At 51.7% G+C, this 15,976-nt stretch overlaps 1 protein-coding gene across 1 annotated transcript in view; it reads right to left on the reverse strand.

Moving 5' to 3' along the window:
* Positions 1–2,622: 2,622 nt before the first annotated feature.
* The window catches only part of LOC144931738 (bone morphogenetic protein 7-like), a 44,914-nt gene continuing 31,560 nt past the window's right edge, over positions 2,623–15,976 (reverse strand). Inside the window, exons 2-7 of the mRNA XM_078855973.1 lie at positions 14,956–15,148; positions 12,609–12,757; positions 9,284–9,487; positions 7,725–7,801; positions 5,421–5,531; positions 2,623–4,701 (exon numbers count right to left, since the gene is read on the reverse strand). Of these exons, the coding sequence (XP_078712099.1) occupies positions 4,552–4,701; positions 5,421–5,531; positions 7,725–7,801; positions 9,284–9,487; positions 12,609–12,757; positions 14,956–15,148 (884 nt within the window). The 3' untranslated portion in view covers positions 2,623–4,551. The remainder of the gene's footprint in view (positions 4,702–5,420; positions 5,532–7,724; positions 7,802–9,283; positions 9,488–12,608; positions 12,758–14,955; positions 15,149–15,976) is intronic.

Here is a 15,976-nt window from a genome sequence, read left to right on the forward strand (position 1 = left end):
GAACCCAGGGACTCCAACTCCACATTGCCGGTCTGCTGCTGCAAGGCGCACAGCCACTGCGCTCCCCGCAAGTGCCATGGGGCTTCGGGTGGTGTAGTGATTGCAGTGCACCAAAAGTTGGAAATTAAATAAAAATGACAAAAGTAGGGGGTTTGAACTCGGCACACCTGCGTTGAGGCACTGCAAGTACTACCCACTGCACCAGGTTAGCTTTTGGCTGAGTGTAATCTTCTGGTTATTAAGTAGTTGTAGATTTGAACATTGATGTTGAACTTGTTTATGATATTTAAAAAAATGTTAACTGGAAATAAAATGTGTACTCTCAATTGCAAATGTAGCCATATGATTTTATTTAATAAAAAAAAAATGCTGGATTCGAACCTAAAACTCCCAGCTCCACAGCCTCTCACCAACCCACGCTGCCATCTTCTCGTTGGCAAAGCTGTAGACAGATCAGGGATGAGACATTGAAAGAGCATTCCATGTTTTTCATGGAACCATCGATGTATCCGAAATGTTATCGGATAAATAACATCGCTGTTTTTTCAGTGATTTCGATGTTTAGATATTTTTGTTATTTACAGGAAAGGCCAATGTAAATATTCAAAAACGATGCTCTAATAAAATTTATTTGAAAAATGTAATCACAAAAATGTGACATTCTCATCATCAGAAAGCCGTTGTTTCCGGCTCAACACTCACTCAGCAGCACACTTACATCTACTTTCCAGAATGTTCACCTAAAATCGACTTACGGTTTTCACACAACGCCTGTCAACCTGTGAAGAGGCTGAGACATGACCCGCAACCCAGTCTACCACGGTCATCTCAAGCAGACAGCCGCCAAAGTCGAGACGTGCAACAACTCGCTTGGCATGTTCACTGGCTCATCCTTCAGGATCGAGGCGGTGGTGACGGGCATCAGTGCTCCAAATCTACGGACTGACGGTTAGCACGAGTAATGCCGTCGTACTCGACGGCAGATCCCACCGCCTTTCCGGAGCCGGGCATCCCACGTCGATTTTGTTCCCGTGCAGCCCATGGGTGGAAAAAACCCGATTTTTCCAGCGGCAGGCATCAGGTTTTTGCTTTAATACAATTAAACCCGATTTCGGGGAATTAAAACCTGGTTTAATGAATACGAAACTCTGATCCAAGGCTTAGGATGCTTCCTCGTCGGTGCTGCTATCGTACTCGGGGGGGCCGTTGGGCACGGGGTAGTCGTAGAATGCGGCGGGCAGGTTGGTCTTGATGAACACGAGGAGCTTCTCCTCCACAATCGTGGGCGCCAGTGAGTTCCCTTGCTTGGAATGGATGAAGCCCATCGTTGAGAAGTTGGCGAAGTGCGGTTCTGCAATTAAAACCAATTAAACCGGATTTCTCCCACTCTCAGATGATCGGGTTTAATATAAAAAGACAATTAAACCCGATTGTAAAAAACCCGACTGAGCCACCCTTGGCGCAGCCACGGGTCCCATCTCAGGATCCTCTTCCACCCACTCCGCTCCTCCTTCCCTCGGCTTGCTGCAAGGGTCGAGGCGCGGCCAAGTCTTGGCGTCACGCTTCGTCTTGCAATCGTCTTTAGCAATAACAACAACAACAGCCGCCATTCGCCACTAAGTGTCAGTGGCGTCACCACGACGCTTGTGCCAGGCTACGTGCACCTTGAGGCCACGTGAAGTGTCGAACGCCCGCTGGCAGGCGGTCACGGGGCAGACCCAGGTGCCACGGGTCGACCGAGATGACTGATTGATGCAACGCCTGTGCCCCCTACTTTAGCCCACACATACCCCTTTGCGAAAACCGGACCCTTTGTTGCCCGTCTGTCAATAGGGGGGCGCCCCCCCTAAACCGCGTACCAACGAGCCCCGCCGCCAGGAGGTGCATCAGCAGAGTCATTCTGGAGCGAGTTGGGGGGGGGGGGGGGCTCCTCTCACGTCGTCCAAACGGAGCCCGTTCTTTTCGTGGACGATCCCACGATCAGCCCCGCCTGGTTTTGTTCCATCTCAGGAACCGTGGGCTAGGCCCCCCTGGTCAACAGGTTTCCGAACCGGCAAAAGGTCTCCTGCGCGCAGAAAAACTTCCTGCCGGTTGGGGGCTCTTCGCGACAACCAGAACTGTGGTGCATGGCAGATGATGTCGAGCCTTTCTGTCGAAGACTGCGTCTGTTAGCCAAGCCCAGCGGCGCCCTGAGCTAGACGTCGCCGCATTACGCAAATGACGAAGCTCTGCTGCCTGGCTCGGGGGACCCGGAGAGAAATCCACTCGATCGTGGGGAGAACACGCAAACTCCAAATATGCAGCAGGCGTCAGGGTCGGGATCGAACTCATGAACTCCTGCATACCAGGCGAGGTAGTTAATATCTCCTAGCCACCGTGACACCCACAGCCGTTACCCCACGGAAGCTCCATCGTGCCTTGCCCGTATTAATAGGTGCTCGCTAACAGCACTTGCTGTTACACTTTGTAAGATTTTCACGGGAGGTGATCTTTGTGCATCGGATTGTTTTTTTCCCGATAAAAATAATTTTTTTGAGTGAATGATGTGAATATTGTTGAAACATGTATGAAACAGAATCCCAAATTTCATATTGTATCGTTTTATTACACAAACTGGCGAAATATGTTATATTGATGGAAAAAGACTGGTAAAATAAATTATATTGTGTTTGCTATATACAATAGTGTACACAGTCAAAATGCAAGTGACCAGGAATGAGTATGCTGATTTACAGTTAGTGGTTTTACAATATTACTAAAACAAATATTCAGGCTATGAAATAGAGTGGCGAGGCATTTTCCTGTTGAATGACAATGCTGTCTGCTCTACGATTTACCAAACACACGCCACAAAACTGCATAACACGAAAACAGGAGGTCCTATATATATAGTTTTCTTCATAGTAATAACTTACAGCCATTCGTAAATCCACTGCTGGATGAAGGCCTCCCCACTCCATATCGGTAATGGACATCCTTCAATTCTCGTTGGTGGAGGGGGTGGCCTGAACCAGTTTGACACTGATGATAAGACGTGGCCAGGAATCGAACTCGAGTCGCCAGGTTCATGCCAAGCTGTCCGAACCAGTGTGCCAACGCTCCCAATTTGGCTTGGGCCACTTCGATAATAATCCATTCATAGGTAATGAATAAAACACAGAACAGACATCACCTCACAGTCGGATAGCTGCCCCACCACTGCAAATGGAACAGAACACTTTGTCATTAACGTCGCAGATTATATACCCTTATTGTGTTTTACACTCGTGAAAATGTCAAGTTTTTTTAAAATGAAATTTCGATTCTGAAATGTTTCCCACAGTACCGCTGAATATGATTGCAGATTCGGAATTTTTTTTTTCTATCGGTGAATGTAAACCCAGGAAGGCGAAGGTTTGCAAGAAAACAGCCATCAAGAAATTTACAACTTTTTTTACCGTTCAATTGCTCCCCTGCTTGCAGCCCACAGATGCCATTCACGAGCGTCAGGTTGTGGTCTGCCGCACGGCTCGTAAAAAAAAATAACCTTCCCTAAGTAGGCTCATTTACACGTCAACATGATTATGAATTTTCAGTAAAAAAAACACCAATTTTAATTCAAATAAATGACGTTTTTATTTGAATAACTTTTGGCCATCAAGTGTTCTGTCAGCGTCTTTCCCCACGAATTTCCCGGCTTGACGACCAATCGGCGATTGGAGAGAGGCGTTGCCAAGGCTTCTGCGCAGAGTTTTTCCGGTCGCACGGCGTCTTGTTGGGCACGAGCCGGGGAGCGTCCGACTCGAGTTTCTTAGGAAGCTCCCAGCACGTGGAGCAAAGAAAAAACCATCCGACACATCGTGCAAAAACGTGACGCGGTACAACCCCAAAACACATCGGGGAGCACAACCACGAAAACCTTCGGTGGCTGCACGGTCTCTCTGCACACACGGAACGGTGCATGTGGCTTGTCCGACCAATGGGGGGGACGATCAACTCGGTGACGGTAAAGCCGACGAGAGGCCTGGGATGGATTCGGGTAACTATGTCCCAGGACAACAGAGCAGAGAATACACCGCCCCCCCCCGCCCTCTCATCCTCCCCCTTACGTACACACAGACACACGCGCACACACAAAACCCCCAACCCTCGCTTCTGGCACACACTCCCATACGCAGTTCGTATTGTTCATATTACAACGATAATATGAATAAACAGTTACATTGTTCTTCATTAAAAAAAATTTGTAAGACAAAATTGTCGTGGGCCCCTCTAGAGGGTTTTGGCCATATAAAATTGTCCCATTTCAGCCTCCTTCCCCAAATCCGACCCTGACCAGGAGTCGGCAACACTGATGTTTGGTTTGAGATTCGCACCGAATATCGGCAAACATCGGCTTTCTCTTGGCAACTGCCTCGCCAGTGGAACATCAAACCTGCGCCTGCCCCGGTTGATTGGCGGCAAGTTTAGTTTATATTTTAAGAGAGAATGTGGGTCAATTTCTAGGAATCTGCAGCTGTTCTCCTGTCGAGGACTGGAAACGGAGAGCGGTGGACATCGGTCCGTGGGGCTTCAGTGGCAGCCGCACGCGCGCACGACCATGTTGCGGTATTTCTTGAGGATGACGTTGGAGCTGTCGTCAAAATAGAGCACGGAGATGGCGTTGAGTTTGGTCGGCGAGCAGCAAGGTTTGGGCACGAACTCGGGGTTCATCAGGTGCACCTGCACACAGACACAGACGAAGACAAAGATTCCCCCCCCGTATAGCCGATCAACAGACTGTAGGGGCAAGTGCCGTTTGGGTCAAGGGTGGCACAATCGGGTTTAATCGTCTTTTTATATTAAACGCGATCATCTGAGAGTGGGAGAAATCCGTTTTAATTGGTTCTAATTGCAGAACCGCACTTCGCCAACTTCTCAACGATGGGCTTCATCCATTCCAAGCTAAGGAACTCACTGGCGTCCACGATTGTGGAGGAGAAGCTCGTGTTCATCACGACCAACCTGCCCGCCGCATTCTACGACTACCCCGTGCCCGACGGCCCCGAGTACGATGATAGCAGCACCGACGAGGAAGCAGCCTAAGCCTTGGATCAGAGTTTCGTATTCATTAAACCAGGTTTTAATTCCCCGAAATCGGGTTTAATTGTTTTTTCCACCCATGGTTAGCGAGCAGCACCTATGAAGGCCGGGCACGGCACACGAAGGGGTCGGTGGCCAGCACCACTCCCCGCAAACGTTGTCTCGCCAGTGGCGATGTTCACACACCGCACCGGCCGAGTCGAACTAGGGGAAGCCCCAGGAACGGTTCCGTTAATTGTCACGGGTGTTGTTGGCCGTGAGCGGGAATCTAACTCGGGTCGCCGGGTTAGTAAGTGCTGCAGGATGTCGGTGAGAGAGCGCACGCGTGTGAACACAGAGGGCACGCTACGCTCGCGTACCAGCGTCTGCACGATGGCGTGGTTGGTGGCGTTCATGTGGGCGTTGAGCGGGAAGGAGCACTCCCCGTCGCAGTAGAACGCCGCGTAGCCCTCGGGCGCGATGATCCAGTCCTGTGGGGACAAGCGCGTCACATGGGCTGGTGCACAAGAGGCCGGAGGGGTGAGCAGCCGTGATCAGAAGCTAAAGGACGAGGGTCGTCCTGCTCAGGCGAGGGAAGGGCAGTGCTTGGCTCTAGGCCTTGAGCCGGCGGTGAATATTCCACATTGCTACGATGGGGGTCCGTTTTTCCTCGGAGGCTATAGCATGCAGAATTCATTGTTATGGAATTGCTGTCCCAAAAAAACGATGCAATTTGTAATTCATTATTTATTAGGCTTTTGGGTGCAAATCCGCACGCATGTATACATGCGTTTAATGTATAATCTCGTGAGAAGCCATTGACACGCAAGTCCCATTTACAATGGAGACCCGGGATGCGAATTTACGGTAAAAAAAAAACATCTCCTCGTGGAAAAACCCTGCGGCATCTCACATCTCAAGTCAACTCCTGATTATCCCTGGGCAGATTTTAAGGGGCCACGGATGAACCGTGCTTATGGAAATAATTCAAGGAGAACATCTATACGAGCCCTCTGGTTTAATTGTCTGCTGCTCGTTAGTTGTGAGTCGGTGACTAACTTAGATACACTTTGCATTCTCTGTGTTCTTGTTTCATCTGGGCCACTCCACCCTGCTTCCTTGAACACAAACATCGAGCATTGGCTGTATTGGCAGTTCACGAGCATTGATTTAAGCGAGCTCACTCTGCTGATGATACATCGTATGTCGAAACTGGTCCAGAGTTTTGCTTGTCTTGAATCAATGCTGCTGAAATGATGACACTCCTAGCAGCTCGTGTGGCTGACGGCTTGTGTAAGAAGTCACAACTGTCAACACCTAGTACACTCACCACTAGTACACTCACCACTAGTACACTCACCACTAGTACACTCACCACTACATACCTATCAACCCCTAGTACACTCACCACTAGCACACTCACCACTAGTACACTCACCACTAGTACACTCACCACTAGTACACTCACCACTACATACCTATCAACCACTAGTACACTCACCACTAGTACACTCACCCACTAGTACACTCACCACTAGTACACTCACCACTAGTACACTCACCACTAGTACACTCACCACTAGTACACTCACCACTACGTACCTGTCAACCCCTTATCAGTGCCCTACCTTATTACAAACCATTTCAGACCTTATTGGTCACCCCGTGCCCTTATAAATCTCATCGTTCATCCTACAAAGTCCCATCACAAGGGAGAAACACAAACAGATATATTGTTTTTGTTTGCCTGTATTGTATCGGCTGTACGCCGTGTGGACCTGAAAACTCAATTTCCCTGTACAAGAATACGGGGTAAACCGTGTGGGTTGACACGGTATGACAATTATACAACGGCTGATGGATATATGAAGACGACACATTGCTTATTTACTTTGTGTTTTATAATTCACTGAAAACTCACGATTACGTCCACAAACAGCTGGGGGCGCATGTGGACCTAAAGTATGCCGCAACAAAAGACAAAGATCCCCTGTATAGCCTTAACAGACTATTGGGCAAGTGCCGGCACGGCACACGAGTGGATGGGTGGCCAGCACCACGCCCGGCCGCCTTTGTCTCCCCAGTGGCGATGTTTAAACACCGCACCAGGTGCTCATTTGAGGCCGAGTCGAACTAGGGGAGGCACAGAACCGTTTCGGGTCATCGTCACCGCTGTTGGCCATGAGCGGGAATCGAACTCGGGTCGCCAGGTTCTTGGCACAGCGCGCTAACCGCTACACAAGCGCTCCCCCACGTGACGCAGCACCTAGGGCGACCGACACATGCGGTAGACAGGGTGCGCTAACACGTATGTAGTATGTACGTATGTTGAACTTCTTTCACACCGTACGTAGCCAACCGTGCTAATCAGGTCGCCGGATTCGTAGCGCAGCGCCCCAACCGTTGCGCCAAATGCTCGCGCCCACTTGCATATTATAAGACACTTGAGTGGAAACTCATCCAAAAGCCATTTCTCTTTCATTCACTCGGTGCCTTTGTGTGCCGACCCGCAGCGGGGGGGCGGGGGGGGTCCCAACAGTACGAACCGCCAAGAGCCAAACAACTGGTGCGCGCGCGAACCCGCAAAACGAACGCTTCAATAATTCAAAGAGCAATAACAACAACAACACACAAACAACAGCAGCGGCAACGGGGAAAAATAAAAAAACGGGGAGCATGCCAACCTGCCAGCCAAGGTCGCGGAAGCTGACGTAGAGTTCGTGCTTCTTGCAGGCCTGACGCGCGTCACTGGAGCCGTACTCTGCCACACACACAGACACAGGACAAAGATTCCCCCGTGTAGCCTCAACAGACCGTTGGGGCAAGTGCCGCCAGCGAGTAGATAAACCCATGAAGGACGGCACTGTGACGCACGAGGGGTGTGGGGTGACCAACACCACACCCCCCTTTGTCGATCCCAGTGGCGATGTTGACTACGGACCGGACCAGGTACTCAAATGAGGCCGAGTCGACCTTGGGGAGGCCCAACACCGTTTTAGATAATCGTCATTGGTGTTGGTGGCCGCGAGCGGGAATCGAACTCGGGCGACCGGGTTCGTAGCGCATCGCGCTAACCCGCTGCGCCACCGCTCCCCATGCACAGCCACACAACCGCAGGAAAGCGCAGTGAGGGCCTCACACGGCGTCGTTGGCTATCGCTTGAGCTAAAATAAACGTTTTGTTTTGCCAGGTAAGGGCCACTGAGCTGTGAATTTATTTTTTTAGAAGTGGCTCGGCCACAAATGATAGCTCCACCAAGTGGCTCATCGTGTGGAAATGCATAGCGGCCAAAGACTCGTGACGTTGATTCTAAAATGTGGAGAGAAATTCCACACGACCACGGGGAGAGAGAGAGACACGCAAACTCCAAATATGGCGCCAGGGTCGGGATCGAACCCACGACCTCCTGTACATCAGGCGAGGTCGTTAACATCTCCGAGCCACCGTGGGCGCGCACCTCTCCATGTTTGTTCATGAACCTCCAGCTGTTGTTCCCGTTTCATTGGCTACTGAAACAAGTTTGAGTCCGAGATACTAAAGTTACGTAAACTCCCGTAACATATAACCCACACCACACATTATCTTCTCCCACATCGACATCAAACGCTGAAAGAAATGTCACCGCACGCAGGAGCGCCAGATTAACTCACGATTAAAGGAATTCAAAAGTAGACGTACATTAGCCGGGGGGGGGGGGGGGGGTGGGGGTAAATCCGCAGGCAAGCACACACGTGCACACACACACCCCGACTGGCTCGCCCTTCCACAAGTCCAGACATTCCTCCACCATTCTTCCACCTGTCCACTAGGCATGAACTGTACCCAGACATGAAGGCAGCTATCCTTTAAACAATCGCCATCCCCCCTGCCCGCCCGCCCTGAATGTACCGCTTGCGTTCCCCAATCCTCCCAACACCCACCCGCTGTTTACCAAGAACCTGTCCAACTCCTTCTGCGAAGATCCAACACATCCTGACGCCTTCTGCACACAGCAGCAGCAGCAGCCGCCGCCGCCGGGGGGAGGAGCCGGCATTCCCTCGCCGCCTCCGGCTTCGTCCGAGCGTGGGCCACAGAGAGCCCCAAGGGGCCGTCGCGGCGCAACGGGCAACGCGTTCTTGACGTCGCCCGCTGCACGCGACACGCCACCCCCGCGCACGCAGGGACGTGGGGGCTGGGCGGGGGGGGGGGGCTGCAGCCCGGTGGTGGTGGTGGTGGGGGCCTTGGATATGAAAGAGGAGCTCACCTGGCATGTTGGCGAGCCGCGCCGCGTCCTGGCTCTGCTGCCCGCCGTTCTTGTTCTTGTTCTGGTTGCGCCGCTTGCCCGTGGCGGCGCGGGCCACACGCACGTGGACCTCGTTCTCCTTGAAGAAGGCGACGGTGAAGGGCTGCTTGTTCTGGGGGCCCATGCGCCCCACCAGCCCCGCCAGCGAGGGGTTAATGCTCTGCCCTGGGATGAAAGACGGCACGGGCACACGGGCACACGCACGCACGCACGCAGACGGTCCAACGTTCAAGGCCTGCGCTAGCGATGGAATTGGCCGCTGCTCAACACGGACGGGCCACGGATGGAATCGTGGCATTGCAGAGACCAAGACGGGTGGCGTCAGCTTTGGGGAAGTCTTCCTCTCACGGTGGACAGACTGTGGCGTCTGACGACGATGATTATGATGATGATCACGATAAGTTAGCATAGAGCGTCGGTGGGTTACCTACGGTCCGCGACTTTCCCTTCACGAAGCCCACCGCTTCAAAACAGCCTGGAAAACCGCGTTAGTTTGTCACTGCAGGCATCTCGGCCACGGTAATTGCGATCCAGAAGGGGAATGCGTTTGACCTGCCAACACCGCGCTCGGTTACTTCTGTCGCCGCAAGGTCCTCTTGCGGCAACGGAAGTGGCCAAGTTGCGTGTGCTCGTGTGTGTGTGGTGTTCACATTCTTGGTCTTGGCAACATGTCACAAAAAGAGGCGAGCGCTCCCAGCTCGCTGTTTGCACCGCCTCATCGGTACCTTGCTACACGTGCCCCGAAAAAGTTAAAATTTTAATTTATACAGTGTCTCGGTGTGGCTGCAGTTTAAGGCACTGCACAGAAAGCAGCGGTTTCAGTATGTTTGCTTTAGTGTTTAGCGCAATGTCAGTTTTGTTGCCAGATAAAAGGGTAAAAAACTAATTATCATATTTTGTACTGGCAAATGAGGTTCCAATTGATGGCTGATCAAGTTGAAATATTTCATTCTCAGAGCTTAAAGACCTGAATTATGTATAAAAAAAAAACACATATTTAACGTGTTCGTTTTGCGTGCGGTGCATTGGTGACCGGGACCATCAACCCGCACCTCCGATTTCCCGCACCTCGGATGAGCGCGGTTGGGCTACGTGCGGTGTGCGAAAGAAGTTCAATATACGTCCGTATAACTCGCTACATGCGAGGATGCGGCGTGGTTGAAACACAGATTCTAACCCAAGAATTCTGCGGTCGCCCTGAGCCACCTGGCCACTTCAAAGCATTACTTACAGCGACGGGCGGGCGGTGAGGAGTGTCTTCCAGTCTGTGCTTACGCAATACGTACACACCACGGCCACTAACGTTACAATCCACGTTTTACTTGAAGAAAGCCTCCGGCAACGCACACCGTGACGTTTTACAGCTCACTCGATATACCCATTGGGCGGATTACCCGGATCGCGGATTAACCGTGCTCATCCATTCGTGCCTTTTAAGCATTCGCCGGTCTAGTAATGAGCTTGCTCCTCACTCATCGGGGGTTCAGTGACTCAGTGCACACGTGACCGCAAACACGTCGCATGGCCCCTTCTTGAGGAGCAATGAAAACAGATGACACCAGTGTGTGTCTTCACACTCCCATTCTACGTAGGCAAACGATACACAGTTTACACGCGTTTTGCATGATCTGTGTTTCTATCCAGGTCACTCCCACCCCCATCATCATCATCATTTATACCGCAGCTCCCATGCTGCACACCCAGAGGCACCGCGACACAGAGGTGTTTGAGATAATCACAGCACAGCGTTCCAAGAACAGTAAAGACACAATACGTGATAAATGAGCATGAACAAATATGGAAAGCAAACATTTTGCTTGAGATTACTGAATTTCCCCCCCCCCCCCCTTCGTTAACCCAGACAACCAGGAGTGTGTGCATTTGTATAAATCCGTGTCATTGCGGTTGAAATTGACGATTCACGTGGCACAAGTACAACTCTTATTATATTTCGATTTAAAGCTTTCGTGACTACAAGGATTCATATTCTTAGGTTTTTTCAGTAGGTAAAAAATTTAAATTAATAAAAGTAAAATAAAAATAAAATAAAAATCACAGCACGATAGCTGTATCAAGTGAGATACTTGATACAGCTGTCGTGCTGTGACGGTTCCACCTGAAGACGGAAGCTTGTGTTGCCTCCGAAACGTCGTGATTTTTATTTTATTTTTATTTCACTTTTATTAATTTTAATTTTTTACCTACGTGACGTTTACCGGAAAAAACCTAAGAATATTTACCGAAAGAACCAAGAAGAACTATGATAATTACTACGACGACTACGAGGCTTCTCTGCTCAGGAGAGCCTCGCTTCCCAGTCGCAAGACTCCCCTTCAGGAGTGTCCTGCCAGGTGTTCGCAGGCGGGGGCGACGTTGATACTTTGTAATTACAACTGGGTGACTTGTAAGGTACATCTTTTAAGCATTGGAGACGTGTGGCCAATGCCGTACTCTAACGCATACATTTCTTTTCAGCGAAAGGAGGAATCCCAAGAGCCCCTGAGGAAACCGATGCAGAACAGGCGGAGGACGGACAAACTCCACATAGAGAGGTGCCCGAGTTGGGAGCCGGCATCGGGACTTTCTTGCTGCGAGGCGCAGGTCACCACCCTGCAGCCCTGGATGAGCATGCACCACCAACCCTCTGGCTGAAGCGGTGGTGAGATGTTAACTACCTCGCCAGGTATACAGGAGGTCGTGGGTTCGACATCGACCCTGACGCCTGTTGTATAATTGGAGTTCGTGTGTTTCTCTCCCCGTGGTCGTGTGCAATTTTTTTCCGGTCCTCCGGTTTTTCCCCTCCAAATGTAGAATGAACATCACGCGTTTAGAGTAATTCGTTGAGCTTTTTGGCCAGGTCGCTTCTGAAAAGAAGCTCTAAACAAAGGGTGCTTCAAAAAAATGTTAACACTCATATCGGACTATCGTTTTTAGTGGGACTATCGTTTTTAATGGGAAAAGAACAGATAATAAATACACTGTAACATGACAACAAGTGGATGTTAATAGCTTAAAAAAGTCAAAGAGTCTCCACTTGTTCACCACCATTGTCAACACACTGCCTAGAATCTTCTCCAGGTGCTCTCCAGAGCCCGGAGGCACATTCCTCGTGGTGTCGTTGCACATTCTCAGAAGCGTTGACATTTTTTTGAAGCAACCTGTAATACAGCTCGGTGGGCCTTAGCTGCTAAAAAATCTACATCTAGTTTGGTAAAAAAAATAATTGTTTAGTTTGACAGCAGTAAGCGCGAAGCGACTGCGCCACGAGAGGGCCCACGGTGCCTACCGACGGCGGTCTCGACGCACAGCTGCAGGCCCAGGTTGTGCTGCGGCTTCTCCACCCACAGGTTGCTCGTCGCCGTGATGTCAAAGACGAGCCAGCCCTCCTCCACCGCCCAGATGACGCGGCTGTCGAGGAGCGACAGGTCGGGGTCCCTGCTCGCGATCACCGCGGCCACAGCGACAACAAGAACGCACACCGCCGCGTATCACGGTCACGTTGACCTCGGCGTCACGACGAACCTGTTAGAAAAGGTCAAAGTGTAAGTGACTTCCTGGGCACAGGAGCAGTGGGGTGGGGCGGGGGGCAGGGGTTCCCCCCTTCATCTCAACCACTGCCATCTTACGTACGAATCTTATGATTGCTGTAGAGCGCACCTTGGAATAAGGCGCGATATGAATAAATGTAAGGTGAGATATTGGTCTGTCTGGAAGTTGATCGAGCGGCAGTGCAGGCTATGCGGACCCAGAGGAATCGGCACAATCCCTGCGTGGAGCTGCGGCAGGATGAGCCAAATGGCGGCGATTCCTTTCTTACGACCGCAGAGCAGTTTGGCTTCCTGCACATGGACACCATTGTTGAAATCTTGATGTTTTATTTAATTGTTTTACTTGGGGGAATGGGCGAGGGCGCTCTTAATACACCGTCGGTAGATCCACGAGTGTCCATTTCTGTGGGTCCCCTATAGAACCCACCACCGAGTGTGTGGGTGCCCTACAGGTCCCACCACTGAGTGTGTGGGTCCCCTACAGATCCCACCACTGAGTTTGTGGGTCCCCTACAGATCCCACCACTGAGTGTGTGGGTCCCCTACAGATCCCACCACTGAGTTTGTGGGTCCCCTACAGATCCCACCACTGAGTTTGTGGGTCCCCTACAGATCCCACCACTGAGTTTGTGGGTCCCCTACAGATCCCACCAGCGAGATTGTGGGACTCCTACAGATCCCACCATGGCTCCTCTCGCGCGACCCCCTCAGCTCCACGTGCCACCACCCCTCCCCTCCACCCCCCGCTCCCTGCCCCGACCCCCACGCCGTTGCTTTTGGTTTTTGACGCAAAACAAGTGGGCGGCGAGCGAGAAGCCGGAGAAAAACGGGGAGGCAGTAAGCCACACATGTGCAAGCCATTACAGACACTCTCTCTCCTGTTTGAAGCCCCCGCGTCTTCCCCAAAACCCACCCTCGCGACACACGCGCACGCACATGCACACGCGCACAAAGACAAAGAACCGCCGTATAGCCTTAACAGACTGTTGGGGCGAGTGCTGTTAGCGAGCACCTATTAAAGCCGATATGGCACTCGAGGGGGTGGGTGGCCAGCACCACGCCCGGCCGCCTCTGTCTCCCCAGTGGCGATGTTTACGCACCGCACCGAGTATTAATTTGACGCCGAGTCGACCTAAAAGAAGCCCAGGGCCGGTTCAAACATTCACCACCATCGTTGGCCGTGTGCGGGAATCGTACGCGGGACGCCGGGTTCGTAGCGCAGCGTAGGGCTGTACGCTGCACCGCCGTTCCCCGCACGCGTACACACACGCACGCGTACACACACGCACGCGTACACACACGCACGCGTACACACACGCACGCGTACACACACGCACGCGTACACACACGCACGCGTACACACACGCACGCGTACACACACGCACGCGTACACACACGCACGCAAATTTGTGCACACATGCACCCACGCACACACAGTGAATCCCACCAGCGGCCGGCACCATGTCCTTGCGAGACATTAGGGTGCGCGCTACGCGTTGGACGAGGTAGTGTCATTAAAACGGATTCCTGATCGGGCTATACAGGAATCAAATCGTGTGCCCGTGACCGCATTGCTGTGTGTATTACCTCTCGCAGCTGGTCAGAGGCCCTTTAAACCATTTTATATCAGAGTAGCACAGTATATAATATCGGCTCATATTTCGGGCAATGGTAACAATTGGTAACATGTTAACTTTTTTGTGAAAACAATAAAAAAACGAAACTCAAAAATGAATCGATAACAGCCCTAGAGGGGCCAGCCCCCATCAATCTCACCCCGTCTCCATTGCTCACTCCCTCCCTCTTCCCTGCCCTCGCCCCCCCCACTCCATCGCGTCCCTCCCCGATAGCCCTTTCGTGACCCCCCACGTGCCCTCTGTTGCCATCACTCATCCGTCAACCCTCGCGCACCCCTTGCCGTCCACACCACTCCATTTCCGTTACCGCTTCTTATTAAACCGCGTCGGGCGCGTTCAGCCGAGGCGCTCTCTATAGAGACGCAAAAACGAGACGACACGAGCTAAACACGCTTCGGATGAATCGACGCATCAAGCGACAGATGCGGGGCCTCGCTACGACACTCGCCTGTCCGGGTGCTCCCGGAGCACCTGGTAGATGCTGATGAGGAAGGTCTCATTCTCGTAGCGCCGCTCCGCAAAGTCCTTGTAGATGCGGAACTCGGCGGCCGTGACGGCCTCGCCATCGGGGATGCGCGACAGATCGAACTTGAACTCCTTGTAGTGCCAGCGAAGATGCGGGAACTCCTTGTCTCGTTCCACTGGCGTGGTGGGGACGAGCCGGGGGGAGAAAGTGGGGAAGGAGGGCGGTGGATACGGACAGATATTGTTAATCATCGCTAAATATCATCATCGTCATCATCGTAATGTGTCCTGTGATCCAGGGATTGAATGCAGGCAGTCGCCTCTGATTAACCCAGATTTACCAAGTGCAGCGAGTCTGAGCTCGATTATCAATTGCTGCAAAGACGAAACTTACTTTGGATAAATTTCGATTTAAAGCTTTCGTGACTGCAGGGATTCATATTCTTGGTTCTTTCGGTGAAATCACGTAGAAGGGAAATAATAAAATAATAAAAATAAAACAATTAAAATCTCACGACGTTTCGGCCACAACGCAAGCAGCCGTACTTTGGATAAATTCCAGGTCTGAGAATTTCAAATATTGGACTGACTGCCATGTGACAAACGTTACTCCCAGTAGCCGAGTGGGTGGGAAAGCGCTGCCTCCGAGTGTTTAGACGAGATGTCACTCGAAGGGATTCAGACGTGGCAGGGTGGCGGCAGCGGCAACACTTGCGCCCCACAGCAAGACGTGCCGACTCCCGACTCGCGTGCCTTTCTGTGAAAAACATTTCTGTGTTGTCCCCCGTTACTGATGAGTCTGTTCCGGTTTCTTCAGTTTCCTCTCATAGCGAAACAAAGACAAAGATCCCCCCGTGTAGCCTTAGCAGACTGCTGGGGCAAATGCTGTTAGCGAGCACATATAAAGGCCGGCACGGCACACGAAGGGGTGGGTGACCAACACCACACCCGGCCGCCTTTGTCTCCCTAGTGGCGATGTTTACACATCTCACCGGGTACTCATT

Source organism: Lampetra fluviatilis, chromosome 4 (assembly GCF_964198595.1).
Source record: "Lampetra fluviatilis chromosome 4, kcLamFluv1.1, whole genome shotgun sequence".
NCBI lineage: Eukaryota > Metazoa > Chordata > Hyperoartia > Petromyzontiformes > Petromyzontidae > Lampetra > Lampetra fluviatilis.